This window comes from Sapajus apella, unplaced genomic scaffold (assembly GCF_009761245.1).
Source record: "Sapajus apella isolate SASKATOON/1434 unplaced genomic scaffold, GSC_monkey_1.0 scaffold66, whole genome shotgun sequence".
NCBI lineage: Eukaryota > Metazoa > Chordata > Mammalia > Primates > Cebidae > Sapajus > Sapajus apella.
The window spans coordinates 9759427-9780019 of NW_022437006.1; the positions used below are offsets into that span (position 1 = coordinate 9759427).

Sequence of the window (20593 nt, forward strand, 5' to 3'; positions counted from 1 at the left end):
TTGTCATCAAAATAGTAAACTATACAAATTGAATTGCAACAATTTCCACTGATTGGTAATTTTTTAATAGGAACACTTTCCATTAATGCTTGAAAACTACCAACTACATTTTATTTTATATCTTGTCAAATTAATTGGAGAATATCTATTGTAAGTTGTCAGCACATCTCTTAAATTACTTTGCTAGGATCCACCTGCTCTATGCTGCCCACTATAGGAAATGCAATACAGTAAGAAGAAATGTAATACTATGAACGAAGGTAACTTTAGTACAATCTCATAAAAAATATACTCAAACTCTACTTGGATGCTAAATGTGGTGTTCCTGCAAGAGATACAGACTGATTAGTGGCAATCAAATTTATTAACTCTAAAGGACATCAGTAAGAACAGACAGGACCAGAAATTGTATCTTGGTGATCCACACGCCTGAAGTAGTAACCGGATGCGGCAGAGGATGGAGCCTGGAACTTAGTGATTGAGGCGCAGCCTGCTGAAAGCTGCACTTCTGCACTAGAGATTAAATATGAGGGTCAAAATCAACAAACAAAGCCCCTTTTTAAAAAAGTCATGTAAGCACAAATGATTGCTGCAACTGGACAACATCATTTAAAATAAATTATTCGTGATGCGTATGTTTCAACAAATAAACCTTTTCTTAAACCTTTAAGTTACTCTTGCAAGCAAATATCGTTAATAGCTTACTTTTGTCTTACATTTTTCTAGTCACAGGAAAATTGAAGCATAAGTAATTGATAAACATCAAGTTTTGTGTTTATGCTTTTGACCAGAGTATACAGTGTTAAGAATTTAAATTATATCCATCAGATATACTTTAGGACTCCATTTTGAAGACAGCCTCTTCTACAGAAAACGAATTTTCAATAGTCAGTTCTCCAGTTTCTCATCACATCTTATTTTTTTTTTAAAAAAAGACTTCAAAACGTTAGTATCACTCCAAGTCTTTAGCCTTTGATTCTTGCTCTGAAAAGCAAAACACACTAATTGTATATGTTTGTGTATGTACACGCACATATTAATAACAGCAACTTAAAAGTGGCAACCGCCTCTTGAAAAGTAAAAATATGTCACCTTTCCATTCTGCCCTTAAATGAGAAACAAAGACAACAGATTTGCCCACTGCAGACTGGGATACTAGAAAAGACGTTCTAACTCTAGCCTGCGACAATATTAACCTGCAATCTTAAGTCCCAACTTGGACGATTTAAATTTCAGTGCCTCCGTTCCCACTCGTGCCCCATCAGCTCTATCAGCGCCATCACCCCCGGCTCGGATCCGGGCAGCGACCCGCCAGGGCCGCCGGAATCCGCGAGTACCGCCCGCTCCCGGTAACCGAGCTCCCCGGCTCCCGGCCGACCGCGAGTTCCTGAGCAGCAGCCTTCCAGGATTCCCGAAGCCCACCGTTCAGGAGAGCAGTGCCGACCGGGCCGTGGACTGTGGCATTTTAAAACTATCAAAAAGTCTCATTGCACGACTGGCGCGGCCGAGGTGGCCCAGGAGATCCTCCGAGTTACCGGTCAGTTGCCGGGAGCGTGGAAGAGCAACCAAAGCTACCAAGGCGCCGCGCAAGTCCCCGGAGCAGTCAGCTCAGCTTCTCCTCCCTCTAGTTACAATTACCCCACAGGCTTCTGGCGTTTCCTTCGAGAAAATGAAAAAGTAAAAACGCGTAGAGGTGGCAGAAGTCGTTGACATTTTCCGTCTAACGTGATCCCCTAGGCTCCATCCCTTAAGTGGGGTTTCCAAACTCGGATGCATCCTCAGCAGAGGTATTCCATGTTGACAGATCTTTTGCCTCCCACAAAATGGGGCCGAAGAGGCGGCCGCTGTCTCCTCTATGGGCGCCGCCATTTTGTGAGGCGGCGGCGGCGCGGCGGCAGGAGCCCGGGGTGTGTATAATGGTTGAATAGAATGACCCCCTCTAGGGAATCCCCAGCACTGCTGGTTACGTAAGGGGCTGTGCGCAAGTGCGGCGTTTAGGGAATCCGAACAACCCGGGCCACGCAGCTCCAAGGCCCACATCTCCACTCCCCCTAAGAAGACCAGTGGGGGAAGGGACAGCTGACCGGGTCTTCCTCGCAGCAGCCTCACCCTCCGTCTCCCGCGGCCGCCGAGCTTCTCCACCTCCCCCGGCCGGGTCTCCGCCCCTCACAGGTTTCCGAGACACTCACTGGCTTGGGTGTCAGGAACTTCCTAGCCATAACCTTATTTCGACCCCACTTAAGAGACAACTTTAGTTGGGAAATAAGTCCATTTCCTAGAGTGAGCACCGGAAGCACGCTGCACTATATTACATAATATTACACCTCCAAAGCAATGTTCCCATTGGAACCACTACCTGAAATAATAATCTATCCAGACCCTTACTACCCTGTGACCTTGGGTTAGGCGGTGACTTTGTTCGTAGTGGCCGTCACTAAAATGGGAATAATAATACGCTTCACTTACTCTAATCTTAATTAACATTTGCAATAAAGAGCCGACTCCAACACCCCTCGTAAATGCAAATTTAGGTGATAGTATTTGCTGAGATGTTTTGACTTTCCCATTTAAGCAAAGGTTTTTTTTAACCTTCAAAAATATTTTAAACGAGGATTACATTTAAGACCTTTGAAAGCATGGAAAAACATTTTATTCGACATTTATTTTAAATGCAGTAATCTTTAAGAGACCTTACTATAAAAATGTAAACGTTAATTATTATTGTCGAAGTTGGACAGGTTGCATCCTAACCAGTTCAATTAGTTTGCATAACTTTGGTAATAGGATAATCCAGTTTGATATGTGAAGCCAACCAGAGGCAAGATGAATTAAGAGCATTACTCTTATTTCCACAGAACTAGGACAGACAGTTCACATTATATTTAACGTATAGTTTGCTAAAGATAGCGTGTGGATAATTCATAGAAAATGTGCTAACCGGGCCCCAAAATACTAGCATAAGGCTCATAAAAACCAATTTCTTTAGACTTTACAAAAAGAGAAGGTAACAAATTGACTTTATTCCGATTTGTGAAGGTTGCGTAGCGTGAGCTGCCCCGCTGAGCTTCCTTTCCCTCCAGAGCCCCACATCACTTCTGTCCAGCGGGCGGGGACTCCGAGGCGGCCCTTCCAACAGACGGGCCAGGGACGCGAACATCGCCTCCACCCCTAACCCTGGAACAACCGGTAGTGGCCGTTTCCCCGCGCCGCCCCCCTTTCCGCCGGCTTTGTGTGCGTGTGAAATGTGCGGCACATTGCAGACGAACCCTAAGCCCGGCGAGCCGAGTCTATTGTTCCCCGCGAGGAGCTGCCGGGGCGGTGTGGAGCCAGGCGCAGTGCCGCGGCCGGCCCTTGGGGGTCGCTGTGCGGCACTGGCTGCCTGGCCGTGGCGGCGGCGCTGGCGGCGGCAGAGAGGGAGGCTGCCTAGGAGGGAAGCAGGCGGCTCAGCTGCCGCCGGTGATTCTTCCTGGGGACGCCCCGGCCTCAGCGGCCGAGGCCGCGCGTGAATGTGTGCGAGGGCTCCGCGGGGCCGGGGCCGAAATACACGCTGTCACCCCGCTTTCTACAAACCACCACACAGACCTCCCCCTCCCCACCCCCAGCCCCGCCTGCCCCAGCCCCGCCGCCGTCGCCGCCGCCGCCGAAACTCTAGAGCCTCCGGCCGCCCAGACCCCTCACCGTTGGCTCGCCTTGCTCCTCGCCCGCTCGCGCGCCCCCGGCAGCAGCACCATGTTGAATCGCGTCCCCGGGCCAAGCCACCTCAGCCGGCGGCGCTGAGAGGCGGGCGAGAGCCGGGCCGCGGGGAGGGAGGGAGGGAAGGAAGGGGTGGGGGCCGCGCTCGCCCCGCGGCTTCGCGCGGATCCGGCAGTCGCCTGCCCCTCTAGTTTCGCACCGATTTCTTTAAACTTTTTTAGAAATTCCCCTCCCTCGTTCCCTCCTCTCCCCCTGGCCTCCTGCTCCCTCCTTCCCCTCCTCCTCCTCCTCCTCCTCCCCCTCCCTCCCTCCCTCCCTGCGCCGCCGCCGCCGCCGCCGCCGCCGCCGCCGCCACCGCCGGCCCATGACTGAGCCCCGCCGCCGCCGGCCGAGGAATGGGCTCCGGGCTCTGGTAGGAAGCGCTGGGAGCGGGGGGCGCTTTTAAAACACCGATCTGGGTTTTTAAAAAACCTCCTTTGAAAAAATAATGGCAAACTCGACGGGGAAGGCGCCTCCGGACGAGCGGAGAAAGGGACTTGCTTTCCTGGACGAGCTGCGGCAGTTCCACCACAGCAGAGGGTGAGAGCAGAACCGGGGGGGCAGCGCCGGGGCGAGCCGGGGCGAACGGGGCTCTCCCGCCCGGGCCGGGCGCGGGGTCCCGGCTGACAAGTGCGGGTCTTTCTCTCTCTCACAGGTCGCCTTTTAAAAAAATCCCTGCGGTGGGTGGGAAGGAGCTGGATCTTCACGGTCTCTACACCAGAGTCACTACTTTAGGCGGATTCGCGAAGGTGAGTGGAAGTTTTAATTTGTATTTCCCTCTCACTGGCCTCCTCCAAAAAGTCTCCTTTGACCCCAGAGTGGGCGCTTGGGGCTGGGGGGGTGGCCTGCGGGGGCAAAAGGCGTTCTTTTCGCTCCCAGCCGGTGGCACGGAGGCGGACGGCGGCGGGGCTGTTTTTGGCCTGGTGGCTCGCGTGCGCGCGGCGGGCGCGGGGCTCCCGCGGGCTGGCGGCCCGGCGCCGGCTAGCGCCCTGCCCGGTGCCCAGTCGGGCCGGCGGGGTCTGAGCGCCGCGGTGGGGAGTGCGGGCGTGCGGGGCGCCAGCTCGAGCCCCACGCCCGCCCCGCGCCCGCACCGCCCGCTCGCTCGCTCGCTCTCTCGTCAGCTCTGCCGCCGCTGCCGCTCTAGCACAGGCGGAGACACAGAGACACACAGACTCAGAGCAGTTTTCGTGCAACTCAAAATTAGCGCGGGCAGGTTTAACATCGATAATCGGCTGCGAAATGATCCCGGCAGCCGGGGGCACAGCCTCGGCCCCGTCGCCCTCGGTTTATACAGCTAACAAAAGAAACCAGGACCTGTCTCCAAATAGCCATCTTAGGCTTCAAGGCTAGGCAGAAGCTGTAGGCCTCAAAGAAGGGCCTATGGAGATGGATAGATCTGGGAGAGGGATCGGAATCGGCCCCGGCCCCGGACCCCCCAGAACCCGCGGACGTCGCTGTCCGGAACTGTATTGATCCTTTTGAACTTTTTTTTTTTTTTTTTTTTTTTTTTTTTTTTTTAGTGTAAACGGACCGCGTTGAGATTTAAAAGGGGGCGACAGAGGGACTTGCGATTGGTTATTGTCCGGGCTTCAAAAACAAAACAAACCCACCAACCCCCCCCAAACAAAACAAGTGGTATTAAATACAGGGCTGTCTGGTGAAAACATAGTGATTCAAGAAGCCCTTGCTTAGTAACTCTTACCGATCGATCAGAAACAACGATTGATGCCTTAGGTATCTACAGATCTCTGTAGAATGGGTATTTATTTCAGTTAGGTTTTTTTTAGTTTTTTTATTTAGTTTTTTAGATTGTTCACTTTCAGACAAGTGTGCCTGTGTTTTACCAGGTTTCTGAGAAGAATCAGTGGGGAGAAATTGTTGAAGAGTTCAACTTTCCCAGAAGTTGTTCTAACGCAGCCTTTGCTTTAAAACAGTATTACTTGCGGTGAGTAGTAGTGACTTTTCCATAGTATTTGGAAATAAGGGACTTATGGAGAGATTTGTTTTTAGCAAAACCGAAAACAAACCTTGCACACCAAACAGTTCCTAAGCTCTTGTTTATTTCAGACTAAGACACATTTAATATAAATAAAATGAGATTGTAGGAAGGTGAAAGTTTTTTTTTTTTTTTACCAATTTTAGGATCGTTTACATTTTTCATACAAAATCATTACAGGTGACATCCCAGCCCCCATCTTGGTAAACATTGTTTTGTGACATTGCTATTCATCGCTTGATATCCACCGAATGGCAGAAAGGTGATGCTTAGTAAAAGAGTTAAGATAGTTAATGAAACTTTGTAATTTTTGGGAAAAATTTTTTTTCTTTGTTTTGGAAACTTCTTTAGTTTAAAAAATTCTGACTTTCAGATTTTTTTTTTAAAATGAAACTTCTTGTTTGGAACAGTGTCATTGGATAGGTTTTTCAGTAGAATATGAATACATGGCATAACATGTTGGTGGTGCCTTAGGTGACCAGGATTTGTTTTGAGAATTTTTGTTGAATTTCCAGTGACTTAAAAACTTTCAAAATGATTATTATATCTCTAGGAAAATGGGGATGCTATGAAGTGGGATACTATACTTTGGATTTTCTTTCATTCTCCCTTTTTTTTTTTTTTTTGACTGCTTATTTGACAAAGTTCTTACTCTGTTGGTATGCGATACAGTCTAGATGATACATTTTGTGATTTAGTGTTTTTCTTTGCTTCTAATTTTTCTTCTAGGAATCCTTTCATATAATTTATCGTGACGCTGTGTATTATTTTTAATGCTTCAGAGGATTCTAAGCTAATTGGTATTATTTAAAACTAAAATGATATTTTTGTATTTATTGGTTTTTAGTAGTGATACTACAGGCCTTTTTTTGTAATGTGGCTTCTGCATAATTTGAGTTTTGCATTTATTATTGCTTCAGATGCATTCAGTTATCATGTGTTACATTCAACATTCTGAAATAGGAAATGCAATAATTGCACAGGTGTACTTTCTATTGGCTATCTTAGATTGACTTCAGGCTTGAAGCTGGAGTTCACAGAACTTTGTGGAGTAGTTATCGTGTAGTTGAATTACACAGGAAGTCTAGAAAATATTAATATGGTTAGTTGTCATCTGTTACGTGTGATGGCATTTGTGTCAGAGCACATTTTAAAATAAAGGGCTGAATCAGAAAACAAAATCAACCTCCAAAACTGTTGAGTTAGCAGTGGGGTGAGAAACGGAGGGTTTTATATTCATGGTGACATTCATTTGCTCATTTCCATTTATGATATTGGGAGGAACATATTAATACATATTATGGTTTTTTGGTTTTATCAGTTTAAAACATTTGAGTTTTGGACTTTTAAAATACATATTTTTGAAGTTTTGCTTCGTATTTGTTAGATTGGTTGATTTAAATTTTAGAACCAGAAAGTACTATAGAATATACGTGGTTCGCGAGATGTATATTTTTCTGAAGAATTTACATTTATACTAATAGTTTTAGCATAATCAAAGTAATATCTAGGCTTCCAATTTTTTTTTTGAACAAAAGCTGATTATAAATATTGTTTTTTCAGTTGTAATTTTTATCTTAGGAGCATATCATATGTTAATTATAGGTACTGTTTTTAACTGTATAGTTTCAACATTGTAAGTGTTTACATTGTCTTCAGATCAAATTGCACTTTATGCTCTTATTAGAAGCAGCTTTTTGAACTATGTCCTTAGTTAAACTTGTTTTCCCTCCATATGTCACTCTCCAGGTTTGTTTTTGCAGGGTTGTAGCTAGGCTACTAGGAAAAAAGTTGAAGCATTTGTTTTGGAAAATAAAAACACGTGAAGATTTGCATGGCTTGTAAAGAAATACAAAAGAAATGTGCTGGTCAAAAATTGGGTACTACCAACCTTGAAAGAATTTTTCCCTAGTGGTCTAATATTGCACAGTGAGAGGATATATATGATGCTGCCTTTTATACCTTCCTTGAAAAATCTTAATTGGCAGACAAGATGCCAAGTAACAGTAATTCTGTTACTTAACCCTAAGATTGCCTCTTCATGGTAAGAAATAGTAGTCAAGTGGCTTGTTAAGTTACCTCTTTGGTACATCAGATTGAGTATCATCATTACTGATAAGCAGATAATGCAGTGTGTTTTTAAAATTACAGGCGGAATTATTTTTTAATATGAGCTGCTTTTTCATTTGACCTATTGTATGACTGTCATTAAGTGTGTTCTCTTTTACTCTACAGGTTTAATATTTGCTCACATTCCCCTGTAAATTTGCTATTAATTGAATGGATGGCTGTTAGCCTAGTGTTTTATGATATATCTTCATAATATTACAGATATTTAAATTAGGAAGAGCAAAGCTGGTTTGCTGGCTATGTATATTCTAATAGTGTTCTGTTATTTTTGATACAAATACTGACAGTCATTAAATATAGACTTGAGTATTAATGGTCTGCCAGAAGTTAGCTTGATTGTCTCAAACATATATTTATTCAGTAATAGCTTGTCTACAAAAATTTATCAAAGTCTAAAATTGGAAATGCAGTTGATTGTTTTAACATTGGCATTTAATTTTTTTTTTTTTTTTTTGAGATGGAGTCTTGCTCTGTCACCCAGGCTGAAGTGCAGTGGTGCAGTCTTGGCTCACTGCAACCTCCACCTTCTGGGTTCAAGCGATTCTCCTGCTTCAGCCTCCTGAGTAGCTGGGACAACAGGCGCCAGCCACCATGCGCGGCTGTTTTTTGTATTTTTAGTAGAGACAGGGTTTTATTATATTGGCCAGGCTGGTCTCGAACTCCTGACCTTGTGGTCTGCCTGCCTTGGTCTCCCAAAGTGTTAGGATTACAGGCGTAAGCCACTGTGCCTGGCTGGCATTTAATTTTTACAAATATAAGTGCTTGCCTGTATCAAAGTATCTCACTTACTCAACAAATATGTACACCTACTGTGTACCCACAAAAATTAAAAATTAAAAGAAAGTTAAGTGCCTACTGATGATGTATAAAGGCAGTCTAAAAATTGGAGGCCAGGTGCAGTGGCTCACACCTGTAATTCCAGCACTTTGGGAAGCTGAGGTAGGTAGATTTGCTGAGGTCAGGAGTTTGAGATCAGCCTGGCCAACATGGTGAAACCCCATCTCTACTAAAAATACAAAAATTAACCAGGTGTGCTGGCACATGTCTGTAATCCCAGCTCTCGGGAGGCTGAGGCAGGAGAATTGCTTGAGCCCAGGAGACGGAGGTTGCAGTGAGCTGACATGTGCCACTGCACTCCAGTCTGACTGACAGAGCAAGACTCTGTCCTCCCCTGCCTCCACACGCCCTGAAAAATTGGATGTTAATCATCTATGATGTTTATGTACTTTTATTTTCATGCAGTTCCTTTTCTTGGCATGTGCATCTCAATGTGTTCCACAAATGTTTATTATTAGGATACTCCTATAGTATAAAAGGATAAGGTATAATTTCCCACATTTTGTAGGTGGAGAAATTAAAGTGCAAAAAAAAAGAAAATTGAATGGCTCAAGAACATTCATTAATTGGACAAAAATATTGTGTTCATGATGTGTTCAATAATATTTAATAATTGTGAGTTGTTTGTTACAAATGATTTTAAGAAATTAAAATAACATTGGAAATTACTTATGGTTAAATTTATGCCCAAGTATTTCCTTCCCTAATGTGTTCCATATTTACTTGGTGGATTTTATTTTTTTGTTCTGTTTTGTTCTTGAAATTGGGGTACAATTTGCTGGTCTTATTTGGGTTAAGAATTTGAAACTTTGATATGAAGATTTAGGTAAATATTTCATTACTTAAAAATTTTGTTTTTGCTTATTGAGTCCAATATTATAGCCATAGTCAATGTTAACTTGATGTTTCCTTTATAAAACTTGATTTTTTGGAAAGGGGGTGAAATATCTTGGTCATTAAAAATTTATTGTACAAAACAATATGTTACTAGTTTTCTGGCACTGAAATATTAATTTCCTTTTATATGTACCTACCTTTGGAATAGTCGAAAACTTAATTGTAGAGTTATGTTTACCATGGTAAATTTTCAATTGCATTGTAAATTTATTTTTTTTCTTTGGTATGTAAAGCTCTTTCTTAAATACACCAATTGAGGGAGTTGACATTTGTTAAATGGAATGAATACACTCATGTGTTCTCTGTAGTTAGTGTCCACCATATAGATCAATTCTTTTAAAAGAAAGCCTTAAGTAAATAAAAACTGAGTTTGTAAATTGCCAAACAGAGCTGAATAAACTGATTGCTCTCCTTATTCAAGGAAAGAAAATAAAAGTATATGGAGACTGGAAGACAAATATATCAATAAATTATTCACACATGTATTTCAAATTTAACTTTGTAAACTATATTGTGTGTGTGTGTGTGTGTGATGTACGTATGTAAGTGTGTGTACACAGGGGTCTCGCTTTGTTGCTCATGCTGGTGTTTTGTTTTTTTTTTTTGAAACGGAATTTTGCTCTTGATGCCCAGGCTGGAGTGCAATGGCATGATCACCGCAACCTCCGCCTCCCGGGTTCAAGTGATTCTTCTGCCTCATCCTCCCAAGTAGCTGGGATTACAGGCATGTGGTACCACGCCCAGCTAATTTTACATTTTTAGTAGAGGCAGGGTTTCTCCATGTTGGTCAGGCTGGTCTTGAACTCCCGACTTCAGGTGATGTGCCCACCTTTGCCTCCCAAGGTGCTGGGATTACAGGTGTGAGCCACTGTGCCCAGCCACTCATGATGGACTTGAATGCTTGGCTTCAAGGTATCCTCCCTCTCAAGATATCCTCCCGCCTCAGCCTTCCAAAGTGCCAGGATACAAAAGTGATCAGCTGTGCCTGGCAATGTATCCGTTTTAAAAAACAAAAAACCTGATTTTGATATTTTCTGATATTCTGTTACAATTTTAAAGGGCATGTAGACTTGTTGAAAGGAAGAGGGAAAGTGGAGAAAATTGACTGACAGACTGATCAAAGCTCAGCTAGGTTAGTGTTATGTCTTAGAATCTGTGTTTTTAGAGCTTAAATTGCCCAAAGTCGAAATAAATTGAGTTCTTTCCAAGGTAGATAGTTTTTACTGAGGTTACAAATTTTCCTGAGGAGACAAACTGAGAACATTATAATTCCCAAAAATATTTATATGCTTTTTTTTTTGTACTTAAATTTTCTACCTTAGCTGTTAACTAAAAATACCTATTTCTGAATAGAAGCACTCTTATAATTCTATCTTTGCTCTTTGTGGATTCAATATTTTCATAGTTGATTGTGTATGAAATCTACAATGTGTTTGATAGAAAAGTATATCACTACTAGATCTTTTATATTCTCAAACTGAAATTAGAAGTTGGAAAGGAAAGAAAAACAAATGTTTTAACTGCATTTCACTAGTCAGTGAGCAGGTACTTAAGATATATTTTTAGGTAAAGTATTTAAGAGTTATTATTTTGTGAAGGTGCTTATTGGGCATTTTCCAGACCTAGTAAAGTTTAATGGTAAAAATGAATTTTGTCTGAATTAGGAAGGACAGAGGATAAATGGAGCAGACTGGGATGGGGGCAAGAGGATTTTCCTTTTGTTGCTTTGATCACCACCCTCTTTTGTATTTAGGGTCAGCTAGAATAGAAATTCACAGTTCGTGCTCTAGAAAGACTAGTTTTCCAGAAACGTTAAAGCATTTCCTTGAAAAGAGGACCAGATGAACTTGAGCAAAAGGCTAAACTTGGGTTACTTTATTTCAGGATTCCTTAGAGACTTTATTTTGCTAATATGTATTGCGGATCTCTAGAAATTTGGGAGAAGTAACTATTCTCTTCCCTTCCCCATAGTAAATAGTGTTTCACCCCACAGTAAATAGAGTAACACCATGGCCAAAACTGCAATTACTTTTGCACCAGCCTAAGAGATGCATAACTATACATTTTCTACTGTTTATAGTATGATAAAAGAAATAACAAAAAATATTTTTCTGTTTTAAAACATAAATTTCACTTGTGCTTGGATATTTTTTGTGTATTATGTGGTGAATTGATAATTCATTTGACTAAATACATTGCAATTACCTTTTGCTGGAATGGAAATCTCTTGGTGATGTCTAGGAATAACTATCATGTTCTGAATTGTTGACCAGTAATGATACATCCATATTCCATTAATATCTAAGTCAGTGTTTGCAGGGTTTCAATCCTGTCTTACTGCCATAGAATTTTTTTGGTGGAGCCCCAGGGAGAATGGTGCTGTTTTTGATGTTTTGGCTGCCACGTTCTTCCAACCCCTTCCTCCTGCCCCCCCCCCACCCCCCACCCGTTATACCATTGATTTTGTTGTCCTTTATTCCAACAAAAGAGCAAATCAATTTGTTCTTTAGACTGTCCTGAATTCTGGCTTTGATTGCTTTCTTCTAGTGTCAATTAACTTGTTCCTCTATCCCTCATACTTATTTGCTGAAAATTGATTGATCTCAAGGTTAATAATATTCAGATTCAATATTTTAGGTATACATGATAGGTAGTGCTATGCTTTTCATATCATGAGGCATATAATGTTTAGTTATCCCCGTTTAGCGATGATAAGATTGAACAGTGGTTTTAGGTATTAATAACTTAATTAATATGTATTTCTAAAAAGAATGCTCCAGGTGATTCTTAAGTACACTGAAGTATGAGAACAGTTGATCTAAGTATTGTAATGAAACCAATTTAGTTGCCGAGATAACTAGTTTAACTTGGATGAGCATGTTGGCCAGGATTACATCCAGAACAAAACCTCTAGGTGACATCTGGTTTAGGGGCACCTGCTCAAGCTGCACCTGTCATCTCTGAGCAGAGCTTGGACACACCCTATTCTTTGTCTCAGGATGCCAGAGATGATAACGAGGGCTCCACTTTTTAGTTAAGGGAAAAAAAGAGTAAATGAATTACCAAATTCTAACCTATCCTAAGTGTGTTTATGTTATTTGGATTTTAAAAAATTAATTAAAAATAAATTTTCCTTCAATTATTCCTAATAGGAGAATTTTCTTTTCTTTGTTTTTTTTTTTTTTTGAGATGGAGTTTCACGCTTTGGCCCAGGCTGGAGTAAGTGCAATGGTGCAATCTCGGCTCACTGCAACTTCTGCCTCCCAGGTTCAAGCGATTCTCCTGCCTCAGCCTCCTGAGTAGCTGGGATTCTGGGCATGCGCCACCAGCCGTGGCTAATTTTTTTTTCTTTTTTTTGCGAAAGAGTCTTGCTGTGTGACCCAGGCTGGAGTGCAGTGGCATGATCTCGGCGCACTGCAACCTCCGCCTCCCGGGTTCAAGCAATTCTCCTGCCTCAGCCTCCGGAGTAGCTGGGATTACAGGCACACACCACCACACCCAGCTAATTTTTGTATTTTTAGTAGAGACAGGATTTCACCATGTTGGCCAGGATGGTCTCCATCTCCTGACCTCAGATGAGCTGCCCACCTCAGCCTCCCAAAGTGCTGGGATTACAGGTGTGAACCATTGCACCTGGCCATAGTGAATTTTCTTCATATATATATGTTTTTTTTTTCCCATAGAACTTTACAGTATTCTTTACAAATGGGGTACCATTTGTTTTGCTGAATTTACTGGATGCTTGTTATCTTTGTGAGAGTTTGTTGGTCTCTCCTAGTATTTCATAGTGGAGTTGACATACATAAATTTCTATAAAAATAGTACTAACAATAACCTGTTTTGTTTAATGTTCACTAGCTTTATTTGTCAAAACATTTTCACATGGGAGATTTTATTTTTATAATTTCAAATTTCAGAAGTAATTGTGTTATTTAATCTTAGAAAAAATAATAGGAAAACAAATTCTCTTTTTTGTTTGTTTTTTCGTAAGGGCAAGGGAAAAAATTCTTTATGCCACCCAAACGTTTTTCTTCCTGGGGCATATAGGCTACTTTTTTTGTTTGTTTGTTTGTTTGTTTGTTAAGACTCTAGGTTTTATCCAACTCCTATCCTTAAGTGTCACCATAATTGCTAGCAAAAAAAAAAATATATATATATATTATGTATTTTCAGACCATACTTTCCCTGCTTTACCTTCCCATTCCCTTCCCTGCTGATAAACTTGCTATTCATATTACAGAGCATTGTCTTTTTTTTTGAGATGGAGTTTCACTCTTGTTGCCCAGGCTGGAGTATAATGTTTTGATTGTGGCTCACTGCAACCTTTACCTCTTGGGTTCAAGGGATTCTCCTGCCTTAGCCTCCCAAGTAGCTGGGATTACGGGCGCCTGCCACGATATCCAGCTAATTATTGTGTGTGTGTGTGTGTGTGTGTGTGTGTGTGTGTGTGTGTGTTTAGTAGAGACAGGGTATCACCGTGTTAGCCAGGCTGGTCTCGAACTCCTGACCTAAGGTGATCGACCCTCCTCGGCTTCCCAAAGTGCTGAGATTATAGGTGTGACCCACCGCACCCAGCCAGAGCATCATTTTATAGATAATCCTACATTATCCATAGTTGCTGATCATCTTGAGGCAGGTATATTCCATGTTCCAGGTGTGCCTGGCTTTTATTTCTATCAGTAAGTAGTTTTTTAAATTGCCATATAATTGGGTTAAAATATAAAGTTACTTTTTATGAAGAATTCAAATAAGGTTGTGTAATAATCTATTGTTTGTATATATATCTTACTGTAAAATATGGCAAGATTCCATAATTCTGGTCTTTCTGAGTTTTTGCTCTTGTACTTGATAAATATTTATGTACAGTGCCCAGTGGTCAATTGCTATGTGCACAAAGGTGATGATTATTACATAGTACATATCTTTCATGGTGAAGTGTTACTGGGTGAAATTTTATTCTGTCTATGGTAGCTCAGCGATTAATTTTAAATAAATAAAATGTTAATGTAAACATACATGAGGTCAGTGGGAACGTTCTGTTAAAATAGGTCAAAGAAAAGACCATAGTTAGGGCTTTGTCCAGAAAATACCTAATTTGTAAATTTTAAAAATGGGAGCCAGGCACAGTGTAATCCCAGCACTTTAGGAGGCCAAGGCGGGCCAGTCACAAGGTCGGGAGTTTGAGACTGGCTGGCCAACATAGTGAAACCCTGTCTCAACTAAAAATACAAAAATTAGCCTTGTGTGGTGGTGTGCACCTGTGGTCCCAGCTGCTCGAGAGGCTGAGGCAAGAGAATCACATAAACCTGGGAGGTGGAGGTTGCAGTGAGCCAGGATCATGCCATTGCACTCCAGCCTGGCGACAGTATGAGACTCTGTCTCAGAATAAAAATTAAAAAGGCTGAATTTAAATTTTTCAGTAGTAAGGCTCAGGTTGATCACACTTTCCTTAATAGTTCATAGATTAAGTAAATTAGCCATATGCTTGAGCTCAGATCCGATTGCATAGAAAGAACTTCATAAATAGTAGTTAGTGCCTTAGAGTAAACTGTACCTCAAGTGTGCTTGCAAATAATAGGTGGTCTGTCAAGAGTGCTTAAGTGGTTTGGTATAATTTTTAGTTTACACCACTAAAGAGTCAAACTTTTGAATTTCTGAGTTGTTTTTTCAGGTAGCTCCATATTGCAATATAGTAATTCAATCTAGTAGTAAAAATGTATGTGATTTTTTAATATAGTCCAGTTGAGTGAGAAATGGTGTATCCATCATTTTGTTTGTTTCTTTCTTTATTTTTTTGCCACGTTTTTCCTTTTTTTGTTTTTGAGACAGAGTCTTGCTCTGTTGTCCAGGCTGGAGTGCAGTGGTGCCATCTTGGCTCACTGCAACCTCCACCTCCCAGGTTCAAGTGAGTCTCCTGTCTCATCCTCCCATGTAGATGGGAAAACAACCCATCTACACCACCACACCTGGCTAATTTTTGTATTTTAGTAGAGGCGGGGTTTCACCATGTTGGCCACTCTGGTCTCAAACTCCTGACCTCAGACGATCCACCCACCTCTGCCTCCCAAAGTGCTGGGATTACAGGCGTGAGCCACTGTGCCTGGCCTGTTTTTCCTTTTTAAGATTGTAATTTTTTTTGCTATCTATATGTGAACTTCTGCTTTATATTTCCTGTAGATCAACCAATTAATTGTTTTGCCACATTTGCTTTGTATTTTTCTTTTTGTATGTGATGGTGTACACACTCATACATACACATTATCACATATAAAAAGAAAAATACAAAGCAGATGTGGCAAGTGTGTGATAATTGTCAGTGTTGTTTATTCATTTGCTATTATTACGGTATAATATCTTTTATTTACGTGTTATTACCTAAGAATAAAATAATTCTCTAATGTAACAATGGACAGTTATTACATTCAGAAGCCTTAACATGGATAAAATTGTATTCTCCATTATGTAGACCTTAAATCAAATTTTAACAATTGCCCCAAAGATGTCTTTTATAGCAGTCCTATCTCCCCAGCCCATTCATTATCTTGTACTGCATGTAGTTATCATATCTCTACTTCAGCCTTTTTTGCCTTTTGTGATGTTACCATTTTGTACTGTACAGGCCAAAAGTACTATTAAGTTTGGATTTGTCTAGTATTTTTGCAGGATTTAAGTTAGGCATTTTTGGCAAGAGGCGTGTCATGTCACTTTGTCCCATTATTGCTGAGGTTAAGTGATATCCTGATTTCTCCACTGTAAAGTTACCATTTTCTCTTTGAATTAAGGAGTAGTAATCTGTGGCAACATACCTTGAGACCATGTAACTATCTTGCTTACCATCAAACTTTTACCCAGTAGTTTTAACATCCACTGATGGTTTGGGCATGAATCAGTTATTAATATACTTGCATTTATTTGTGCTTGAATCAGTTATTAATATGATACAAGCATTTTATGATGCTTGTTTTCTAACTCTGTCATTTCCTTTTACATTTGTTTGTTTTTTGAGACAGGGTCTCACACTGCTCAAAACACCCAGCTGGAGTACAGTAGCACAGTTACGGCTCATTGCAGCCTTGACCTCCTGGCTCAAGCCATCCTCCCACTGCAGCCTCCCAAGTAGCTGGGACTATAGGCGTGGGCCACCCTGCCTAGCTAATTTTTTTTGTTTGTTGTTGTTTTTTTTTTTTTTTTTTTTTTTTTTTCTTGAGACGACGTCTCACTCTGGCGCCCCAGGCTGGAGAATGGCGCGATTTCGGCTTACTGCAACCTCCGCCTCCTGGGTTCAAGCAATTCTCCTGTCTCAACCTCCTGTGTAGCAGGGATTACATGTGTGTGCCCCCATGCCTGGCTAATTTTTTCATTTTTAGTAGAGATGGGATTTCACCTGTTGGCCAGGCTGGTCTCAAACTCCTGACCTCAGGTGATCTGCCCTCCTCTGCCTCCCAGAGTGCTGGGATTACAGGTGTGAGCCACTGTGCCTGGCCTATTTTTTGTATTTTTTGTAGAGACAGGGTTGTGCCGTTTTATTCAGGCTGGTCTCAAACTTCTGGACTTAAGCAATCCACTTGCATTTGGCCTCCAAAGTGTTAGGATTACAGGGATCAGCCACTCCTCCTGACTTCTTTTGCATTTATTAGTTGATAGTCTCCAGTAAGGGAAGTATTTTCATTCTTATTTCTTTATTGATTCAACTTTTACTTTATACAATGGTTAAAAACTGTCATCGTTATGCATTTGGTTGCTTAGATTTGGCCAGTGGGAGCCTTTTTAAGCTAGCTTCTTTTATCTTTTTAACATGTGTCTATTATTCTTGGGCCCTTTCTTTTTGATAAAATAAGATCTTCCAGGGTCATCTTGATTTTGCCTACTCAGCTCTAGAATCATCCATTTCTCTGAAAATTCTGGTTCCATTTAGTGTGGAATAGTATATAGAAACCAAGGTCGAGGTGATAGGTGTGCTCATTGCTATTGGGTTATTTTTTCCTCTAGCCCTTTTAGAGAACAGAGCTGGGGAAAAAAATTATTTTATTTGTAAATACACTTATTTTGAAAATCATGAGGCTATGCTGATACTTCTAATTGCAATCTGTAATCTGTACTAGCTAGTTTGTTCTTTTACTTCTTCCATTCCATGTATCTCTCTTAACCTGCAGTAAGAATCCTAGTTTTCGACAATAGCATATATATCTTCTCAGTTCTGGAGTACATATAGAATACTTCCAGAATTGTTATCCCACAACAAACAACAAACCTGCCATGTAGAGCTACTGATTTGCTTGAAGTTCTTTTTGTGTTTATGTATTGTTAAAGTACAGACACGCACTGCATAAAATGTTTTGGTCAGTGATGGACTGCATATATGATTGTGTTCCCATAAGAATATATTATTGTATTTTTGCTGTACCTTTTCTGTGTTTAGATACGTTTAGATTCACAAATATTTAGCATTGTATTATGGTTGTCTGCAGTATTCAGCACAGTAACATGCTGTATTGGTGTGTAGCTTAGGAGCAATAGGCTATGCCTTATAGCCTAGGTGTGTAGTAGACTATATACCATCTAGGTTTGTGTAAGTGCATTCTATAGTGTTTGTTGAATTATGGAATTCAAGAAATTTTATTTATGAATATGCAAAACATGTAAGATTAAGATTAGGCCTAGTTTCCCTTCCTAAAATAAAGCTCATTAAAAATATATATTTTGCCTTTTTTCACTTCGTATATCTTAAAAAATCACTAAGCTCATAGAATCCCATTATTTTCTTTTTACAGCTGCATAATATTCCTTGTGTAGTTATATCCCAGTTTATTCAACCAGTTCCCAACATAATGGCACTCAGATTGTTTCCAATGTTACTGTAGTAAATAATGTCATCTGAATAATCTATAAATATTAGTAACTTTATGCAAACCTATTTTCAGATTGTTGCCCCTGTGTCTTTAGAGCTAACTATTAACGTGGGAATTGAAGCAGCAATCAAAGAATAAATGCATATGTTGTTTTGTTAAATAAGTAGTTTTGTTAAATATTGCCAAATTCCCTTTGTAGGAGATAACTTTTTTGCATTTCTACCAACAGTGTATGAAAATACCTGTTTTCCACAATTTTGCTGTGTTGTCAGGCTTGTTAAATTTTTCCAATATGGGGGATTAAGAAATGGTAACTCGCTGTATTTTAATTATTGAGGCATTACAGCATGTTTGTTTGTTTTTTAAAGAGGCGGAGTTTTGCTGTATTGCCCAGGCTAGACTGCAGTGGCTATTCACAGGTGCAGTCATAGTACATCATAGCATTGAACTCTTACTTTCAAGCAATGATCCTGCCTCAGCCTCCTGAGTAGCTGAGACTACAGATGTGCATCACTGTGCCTAGCCTTTTTGACATGTTTTAGTCTTTGATAGTGCCACTCTCACCTCATTGTTCTTTTTTTAACAAGGTTATTCTTTTATATTTATTTTTCCATGTGAACTTTAGTATCAATTGTTCTAGTTCCAGAAAAAAAGCTTGTTGGTCTTTTTATGGGGGTTATGTTAAATTTATAAGTTGGAGAACTGATTTTGTGATGATACTGAGTTGACTATCAGAGCAGTGGAAGTCTTTCCATTTGTTCACATCTTTTTTGTGTCATTCAGGAGCCTAAAGTTTTCTTTATATAAGGTTTGAACATTTCTAAGGTTTACTCTCAGGGATATTGTTATTGTTGTTGCTACTGAAAATGTGGTTTTCTTTTCCATGCTGTCTTCTTATTTGTTACTGTTATTTATATAAAAACTCTTGAACTTTTGTATTTTCTAAACTGCTGCCTTAATAAATTGTTTTATAGTTTCAATTTTATGATTGATTACCTTTTTTCTTTTTTTTTAGAATTTTACATGTATACTAGTATGTCATCTGTAAATAGGGATTGTTTCACTCTTCCAAGTTATGCCTCACATTACTTTCTTTGTCTAATAGCATTGGCCAATATATCCATACAGTTTTAAATAATAGGGAAAAGGGAAATGTCTTTTCCTTGCCTTTTTGCTGACCTTAGTTTGATGCTTCTAACATTCCTCATTGAGTGAGATACTGCCTGCTATAAATTTTGATGTAATCTTAACTATTGACTTTAATTGTAATAATCCTGTGATATGCTGTTTATTTAATGAGTGATATTATTAGACTTATAAATCAGATTTAATGATTTTTTTTGTGTTATATACTAGATTTTGGTTTCTATTTTTTAATACATAGGTATTATCTATATTTAAGAGAGGAATTAATGATGAACATAAATTTAACACAAAAATATGAGTCAGCTACAGTGCTAACTGATAAATTTGGGGGAAAATTACCTTTCTGGTTCTGTCTATCTATGAAACAGTTTTCGCTCTTTTGTTCTTTGCTGGCCATTGATTACATTACTTGATATATAAAAATAAGGCAATAATTTAAATTATTGCTTGATTTTTATATTCTCAAGGTGAGAAGTAGTTATTTTAGTCTTATAAGTCCTCACTATAGGTTAATGCACCCCCTAAAGAAGAAAAGCAAATTTGTACTTTAATCACAGTCAGAAATCTTATGTTTGTTTGGGTGAATCCATTTAAATTCCTCAATGCTAAATTAAATGTGTTATGTTTTTACATGGTATTTTTGATCTTCAGAATTAGTCGTAATTTGGTTATTTAAAAAAATCTTGCTAGTTCTGAGAATTGCTTGGAGCATCTCTTCTTCTTTGACCCCCTCTTTATAAACTATAGAGGTTAGCTTAAATGTGCGTGTGTGTGCAGCACATGTGTGTGTGTAAATAGCACTCTTTAGAATTTTAAGTAAATTGCTTGCCGATTTCTTGATCAGTTCTTGCCCATAACGAGTCTTATAGGAATTTACCAAGCCTTACATATTTAAAGGGGTAAGTTGAAGTAGATAGTAGCTGTTGTATACAAACTTAATGTTTTGTAGAAGCTCAGTAGCATACATTTCAGGGCCTGAAAAAAGAACCGTGTAGTTAGCTATAAT

At 40.2% G+C, this 20593-nt stretch overlaps 1 protein-coding gene across 1 annotated transcript in view; it reads left to right on the forward strand.

The window, feature by feature from the left end:
- The first annotated feature begins 4049 nt into the window (after positions 1–4049).
- The window catches only part of ARID2 (AT-rich interaction domain 2), a 195279-nt gene continuing 178735 nt past the window's right edge, over positions 4050–20593 (forward strand). Inside the window, exons 1-3 of the mRNA XM_032248384.1 lie at positions 4050–4272; positions 4388–4481; positions 5580–5677. Coding sequence (XP_032104275.1) covers positions 4181–4272; positions 4388–4481; positions 5580–5677 — 284 coding nt within the window. The 5' untranslated portion in view covers positions 4050–4180. The remainder of the gene's footprint in view (positions 4273–4387; positions 4482–5579; positions 5678–20593) is intronic.